Source organism: Ixodes scapularis, unplaced genomic scaffold, assembly GCF_016920785.2.
Source record: "Ixodes scapularis isolate PalLabHiFi unplaced genomic scaffold, ASM1692078v2 PGA_scaffold39__5_contigs__length_11793443, whole genome shotgun sequence".
NCBI classification, from domain to species: Eukaryota; Metazoa; Arthropoda; class Arachnida; order Ixodida; family Ixodidae; genus Ixodes; species Ixodes scapularis.
The window spans coordinates 76591-84451 of NW_024609867.1; the positions used below are offsets into that span (position 1 = coordinate 76591).

General features: G+C 52.0%; 1 protein-coding gene across 1 annotated transcript; it reads right to left on the minus strand.

The window, feature by feature from the left end:
* Positions 1–3623: 3623 nt before the first annotated feature.
* On the minus strand, positions 3624–4795 carry LOC121836996 (the record flags this gene model as incomplete). Its single annotated transcript, XM_042292198.1, has 1 exon — positions 3624–4795. A coding segment is annotated over one exon (1011 nt), but the record flags the coding sequence as incomplete, so codon positions are not given.
* Positions 4796–7861: the final 3066 nt, after the last annotated feature.

The window sequence follows — 7861 nt, forward strand, 5'->3', positions numbered from 1 at the left end:
ACTAGCCTGGAAAGATTTGTGAGAGTGGTTCACCGTGTTGTGTTCGTTTAGATAATTCGAAAGCAATGTTATGGAACCACCATACCGATGTGGTCGTGTCAGCAGCGTTTATTTGCCTGATCCCCGAAGGACATGCATAGGTGGCTTTGTCAGAAGTGCTGACGCATCAGTTCGTCGTCTAATTCTTTCTTTAATTTTCTTTTTTTTTTTTTTTTGGCAGTGGCGTTGAACATGGCTGCGTGTCTTTGATGGTGGTGGTGGAAAACCTCTTTATTGGTCCTGCGAAAACCCCTACCCCTCCGTCACCCCTTCACCAACACACCTACGCACAGTCTGCCGGTGAAGCAAGCGCCGGGTTCGCTGGACGAAACCCCTTTGTCCCTCCAAGTCCACACACATCACACCATCCTTGAAGTCCTCCGGCCAGTCCTGGGTCCCCGATGCCTCATGCCCCCGTTGTTCACAGTCCCACACAATATGCTGCAGCGTTGCCCGACTGTCCTTATATACCCGGCACAAGTCACTCTCAAAATTCCCTGGGTCCACATGTCTCCCCAACACCGGGGTATACACACACATCACCTGCAACTGCCTAAAAAGCACCGCATCCTCCCGACACAAATCCTTGTGAGGTTCCGGGAACATCCTCCTATCCCGTCTGCAACATTCAAGATACTCTCCATAACCCACCGGCACATACGACCCCTCCTGCGAAGCCCGGCCTAAGAGTCCTCGGGCGCAGCAGTCGGCCATATCATTCCCCACCTCATGTGCAGGGCTCCATATTAGTTCCACTTGTCCCTTCTCACTGATCAACCTCTTAGCCCTCTCACTCACCGTTCCATTCATGAAGCGCCTGACAACCCCCATTGCATCTCTAAATACCTTCCTTACACCCTCGATAGAAATTGCCATTGCAACCGCCACCTCCTCAACTTCTTCCGCACTGTCACATCTCAATCCCGACGCTGTAACCACCCTACCATCTTTACCCGCCACAACCACAGCCACCCCCCGGTCCCCATCAAAAGCTCCGTCCACATAAACACTACCCTCCTCCTTCCCATACAGCCTATACAGCGCCTGCGCCCTTGCCTGCCTACGCCCCTTATCCCGTTCCGGATGCATGTGCCTCGGCACCGGCCTAACCCTCAACCTCCTCATGTCCTCATCCTTAATCCTTTCCAATCCCCCCCTGCCAGCCTCAGCACCCACCCCCACCCTGCTCAACACCCTACGCCCCACCGCAGACCCCCTCAACCTCTCCGTCTGCGAGATCCTCTGCGCTTCTATCACCTCTTCCAATGTATTAGGCACACCCAATCGCTCCATCGTCTCCGTGCTAGTACATGCCAGCAACCCAATCGCCGCCTTATATATCCTACGTATCAGAGCATTAATCTTCCCTTTCTCCGTCACCCCCCACTTCAGATACCCAGCCACATACGCGATGTGGCTCATCCCAGAAGCCTGCACCAGCCTCAAAACACTCTCCTCCTTCATACCCCTCCTCCTACTAGCCACCCTCCTAACCATCTGCATCGCTGCCCCGACCTTCCTTTGCAACTTATCCAACATCACGCCATTACCCCTAGCCTCCTGTAACCACAGTCCCAACACTCTCAGCTCCTTAACTCTAGGTATCATTCCCCCATTCGCCCTCAACTCCACATCCTGCCATCTCCTACTCCTCGGCCCCACCACAACATACGCCGACTTCTCATGACTGCACTCCAACCCTGTACCCGCCAACTCTTCCTCAATAGCATCAATCCCTCGTTGCAACGTATCTCTAGTCTCCTCCACGCCCTTACCAACACACCACAACGTCAAGTCATCCGCATAAATGGAGTGACCGATCCCTTCTCTCGTTAACCTCTTCCCCACCTTTGCCATGACCAAATTAAACAACATCGGCGAGATAACCGCGCCTTGCGGCGTACCTATACATCCCAACCCCCTCTTCCCAACCTCGTACTCCCCAGCAACCAATTCCGCGCTCCTCCCAGTCAAGAAGCTCCTCACATACTCATAGCTCCTCTTCCCCAACCCCAACTCCGACATTCTTTCTAATATGGTCGAATGCTGCACCCTATCAAAGGCACTCTTGAGATCCAATCCCAACACAACCCCCACTTTCCTCGACTGCACAACCTCATGCTTAAGTAACAACATTGCATCCTGTGCACACAACCCCTCCCTAAATCCGAACATAGTATCACTAAACACCCCCCTCCCTTCCAGAAAATTATTCCACCTTCGCAATACCACGTGCTCCAAAACCTTACCAACACACGACGTAAGCGAAATCGGTCTCAAATTCTGCACCCCCACCGGTTTATTCGGCTTAGCCAACAACACCATCCTAGCCGTTTTCCATTCTTCAGGCACCTCCCCGCTCTCCCAACACCTATTAAACAGCCCCGTGAGCACCTCAACAGCTTCTTCCCCCAAGTTACGCAGCATATTGTTACTAACCCCATCCGGCCCTGACGCAGACCTCGTTTTCACCCTCTGCAACGCCGCCCTCACTTCCCACGTCTCCACAGCCCTATCCAGATCCTCATTCACCTCCCCCTTATAGCCCGGAAAATTCACTCCCCCCACCCTAGGAAGATACTTGTCCATCAGAGCCCTCCTAAACCCCTCCTCCCCAAATTCCTTCCTAGCTCCATACAGAGCCTCACCTAACCTTCCCCTTTGATAACTACGAGTCCGCGTCCCATCCAATAAATGCCTTAACAACCTCCATGTTTCCCCCATCTGCAACCTACCTCCCGGCCTTACGCACACATCGTCCCACTGCTGCCTCGCCAGTTCTCCACTGTACCTTGCAATTTCTCTATTCATCTCCGCTACCCTCTTCCGCAACCTCCTATTACCCCTATGTTCCCTCCACCTGCGATACAACGCCTCCTTCGCCTCCATCAAACCTACCAACCTGCTATCCAATTCCCCCTCCAACTCTGCATCCACCTCCACCTCTCTACTCGCTTCCCTCGCCGCTTTTACAACTGCCTCAGACCACCCCTTCACATCGACAACCCCCCCCCCCCCCATATCACCACCCCTCCTAAAGGCGCCCCAATCCACCATCTTGTGCCTCCTCTTCCCCTTTCTTCTGCCCTCCAAATGTACCAAAACCTCTACTACCCTGTGATCACTGCCCAAATCCATGCCCGTATTTCTCCACTCCACATCTACCCCCTTAACAAAAGCCAAATCCGGCATCGTCTCTCTCTGCACCGCCGTCTTAGCCATCAACGTGGGATGCCGAGAATCCGACACCAAAATCAAGCCTACATCCTCTGAGTCCCTCAACAAATTCCTCCCCTTAGCCGTGTTGTCCACATACCCAAACTCCTCATGTCTCGCATTGAAACCCCAGCCACCACCAGGCCCCCATCCCCAGCCCATCTCACACATTCCCTGAAAAGTTTCCCAAACCTCTGCCTCCCATACTTTGGGCTGTTGTACACATTACACAAACAAACACCACTCTTGCCAAACACCACCTCCAAGGCCAGAAACTCCACATTCTTCTCCCCCTCCAACTTTCCTTCCACCACCGGCAACCCCCGTCTAACCAACGTACAAACACCCCTCCTACCCCCCTTTGACACTACCTTCACCCCATAGGCCACGTATCCCGAAAGCCCCACATCATTCGGCCCCACCTCCTGTAACATAATGACATCCGGCTTCTCCTCTGCCGCCTGCACATATTGCTGAAGCACCGCCTTCCTGCCCTTGTATCCATTGCAATTCCAAACCCAAACCTTAACTACTTCTTCCATTGTGTTAAGAACGACTCAATCCCCATGACAACCCTTGCCACCTCATCCAACTTCTCATTCACCTTCCTCAACCCTCCCTCCTGCCGCACCACCCTCTCATTCAAATCTATTATCTGCTTCTCCATTCCCGACACATCACTACCACCTCCACCCCCCGCACTCTTTCTCTTAGCCGGTGGCGCCCCCAGATGAGAAGGCTCCCCCTCCGCCGCAATCTTCTCCACCTTAGCCGCCAATTGCTTAATAACCCCGGTGAGCTCCTCAACCTTCTCCATCAGCCCTTTGTTCTCCTTCCTCAGCTCCATGATCTCCCCGGCCTGCCGCCTATTATCCTCCCTGAGCTTTTCCATCTCCTCATCATGCGTCTTCACCGCCTGTGCCCATGACACCTGTCTTTCCTCCCCTCTGCTCCTACTCCTCGACCTACTATCCCCCCTTTCCCTCGAAACCGACCTGGACCCTCCCAAGTCCGGAAAATCTTCTCCCCTCAGAGCCCCTGCACCGGAAAGGGAGCCCCCTCTCGACTCATGATCCAACTCTTTACGTTCCCACAACCTTTTCCGTACAATATACGGTGTGCGGAACCTATTCCTACACACCCTATCCCCGGTCACGTGTTGTCCCCCACATAGCTTGCACCTAGGGGTGCACTCGTGCTCCTGTTGCCCACTAACCCCACACCCCATACACCGCTTCATCTCCGGGGTAGGGCAGACATCCGAGCGATGTCCTACCCTCCCACACACAAAACAGACCTCAAAATGCTTCCTATACAAAGAACATCTCAAAACTCCTCCACCATAATACACTTGTCTTGGCACCACTTCACCTTCAAAGACCACAATGACCGTAGCCGACGATCCAATGCGCTGTGTCGCCCTCGCAGTCGGATTCCTCGGGCCCACCACGTTCCTGTCAATGTCCTCCGCCGAATGCTCCAACGGCACACCTCTGATGACTCCCTTCGTCGTCCCATACGGAGCCGCCACGTACAGTCGGCCGCAAAATTTTGCGGGACATGAGAGCGCCAGCCAAACTGCCTTGCCGCGCCGTCTCGTGGCCTGCTGCCTGGTGTCAAGACCAGCGCATTGCGCATGCGCGGCCTTTCATACTAGGAGGATTGTCCTGTTCACTGGCTTCCGTCCGACACGCTCCCGATTACTGCGACCGGCGCAAGATGCCGCTTCGCAACCGCTGTGCAGCGAGTCTGCTTCAGCCGGCGCGACGGGCAGCCAAGCTCGCTTGAACCCTCTTCGCGTCGCGGTGCACTTTCTAAGGGCCCTAAACTCGTCAAACACAAAGTATGAGCCGAAAGTTCGCGGAGCGCGCCCATTGGACGTCGGCGCAAAAAGCGCGAAGTCATCGTCGTGATGAGCCCATCGGTGCGCTCCGTCAACTTCCGCCCCAACTTTGTGCATGACGAGTTTAGAAGCCCAGATAACATTTCGCTGGAACGCTACCGAAGGTAGCATATACAGGAACTCTATGCATAGCGGTTGCGAAGCGGCACCTTGCGCCGGTCGCAGTAATCGGGAGCGCGTCGGACGGAAGCCAGGGAACAGGACAAGCCTCCTAGTATGAAAGACCGCGCATGCGCAATGCGCGGGTCTTGACACCAGGCAGCGGGCCACGAGACGGCGCGGCAATGCAGTTTGGCTGGCGCTCCCATGTCCCGCAAAATTTTGCGGCCGACTGTACGCCTTCGTCTCGAAGCTCTTCCCTTCCACCACCAACACCTCCACGTTCGCATATCTCCTAGCCCGCTGTTCATCCTCAGTGCACACCACCACAATGTTCTGTTGAACATTCGGGCATAACGTATCCTTGCCCATATCCTCCATCTCCACACGCGCCGCCTTGCCAATCGCACACATCACTTTCACGATAGACACCCTGGACAGATCCAGACCTCCTCTTGGCCTCATGATCACCTTAATGGCCTCCCGGGGCAATACCCTCGGCATCTTGGCTCCCCTCTCTATTCTCTCTATCACCCGCCTGGCCACATGGGAATTAGGTCTAGCCTCCGCAGAGCCGTCCGATCTTCCATTCGTGCGCACTTTCATCCAACCCGCACAATCCTCCGGATCCAATTCTTCTCCGGGCACTTCCACGACCATATTCCCAGCATTCCGGCCGACATCAGCCTCCATGCCGTCCCCTTGCACCTCCGTCGCCACCACGCCGGTGTTAGGCCTACCTTCCCGTACTCGGTTAGGCCTAACTGCCCCCGCCTCGCCGTCACCACCTTTCCAAGTCCGTAAAGTCCCAATAAATCGATGGAATGACTCACCACCGATATCGATGAGTTCCTCTCGACGAGCCGGACACTTTGACACCACTTTCAAGAAAATAGAGCCAGAAACACCGCACAAATGAGCACAGTAACGCGGAGCCGACGCGACACACGTCCGCCTCCGACCACCGCTCGCAGCGCCCCCCTGCGTGTCTTTGAAATCCCGCTCGCATTAAATCGCGTATACCGTAAAGTCTCGTATGAAAGCCCAGCCCGTTTTCCTAATCAGATCAACCACGTGATCGGCGTTATCGGTAAGTGTAAAAAGCATGTTCATAGCGGGTTCCCTCGTGCTTATCGCACTGTGACATGCGAATCTGCAGCGTCCGCAATCTGCAGGTTATCTGTCCCCTGACATGCATAATCCTAACTTGTTCCCGCGTTTGTTCGCTAACTCGTTCCCGTGACATCTAAGTTTGTAGCGGGTTATTGCATGTACATCGCACTGTGAAGCGCGAATGCGCATGTATCCGCGTCCTGCCGCCGTACCTGTGACAGGGGAGTTTATAGCAAATTCTTGCGTACTTACAGCCCTTTGGAACGCAAATTCGCTGTGTCTGCGATCTGTGATTTCATTAATGAAAATACAGAGAGTTTGCAGGTGAGCTGCTGATAGTTAATCTTGATATTTAAAACCAGACACTGTGGTGAGGGAACAAATAGGAAATTTTGAAATCTGAGTTTTCAATTCCCGTAACTTGCAGTGCCGCTCCACCACGCACTATTTATCTTTTGACTCTGGGTAGGCTTTCTTTTAGGGCTTTGTGATATATAAACGTAACTAAGAGCCATGTGTTCACCTATCATCTAACCTCTGGGGATAGCGATAGCTGCTCTAGAAAATTAAACGTTGGGCATAATATTTTGTTTTGCGTGTTTGGGGTGTGCGTTTTTGCTGAGACCCTTTCTGCGCTCCTGAGTTGTGTCTTAAACATAAGAATAAACGCGATAGTTGGTTGCCTCATCTATAAACTTCCTTGTAAATGATGTACGCGGCGAATACATGTGCTGGTACACAAACAGCAAGCCGGTGGGAATACAAGGAGAACAGTTGGAATGTTCTGCTGAGCGACGCAATCGCTAAAACGTTGTGCTAGATCAGAAGTTTCATTTGTGTTTGTCCTTTGTCCCCAATTCCCCTTCTCCAGGGATTATTATTGACATCCAAACAATTGATTTGTGAAGAAAACCTTCGGTTTTATGTTCTTACTTGCTAGTTTTGTCAGTCTTTTTTTAAACCCCTACACAAGCTTTTTTTTTTATTCTAGTCAGTCATGTCCTTTTAGTAAGGGTTAATTAAGCGCGTCTGCATGATCAGAAATATAAAGTTTTCAATATTTTGCATTTTTACTTTTTTTCAGATAAAGTAGATTTGAACACTCTTAACTTAGATATTGGAATACTTTCGTGTTTGCTAAACAGGGAACTTGGAATATTTGTATTTCCTAATAATGAAAACTGTAATCAGTTAGTATTGGGCGTTATTTCATACCATGCTATTTCATCTTGAAATGGTTTTGTTTCCAAGTTATGGAAGTTGTAATTTGGATTGTCTAATAGGCACAATGTTTGGTTTTCATAAGGCTTAAGTTGTGCTTCTTTTGTTGATTATGCCTTCTCTGTTGTAAATCCATAAGAGGAACCAACCCGCTACCAGGACAGTTCTCAATAGGTGCCATTGAGATTAGGGGTGCAGTGCACCTTTAAGGCTTCGCTGGTAGCAGCAGAATGCATTCTGATTACATTTAGAACACAAAACGAAACTACA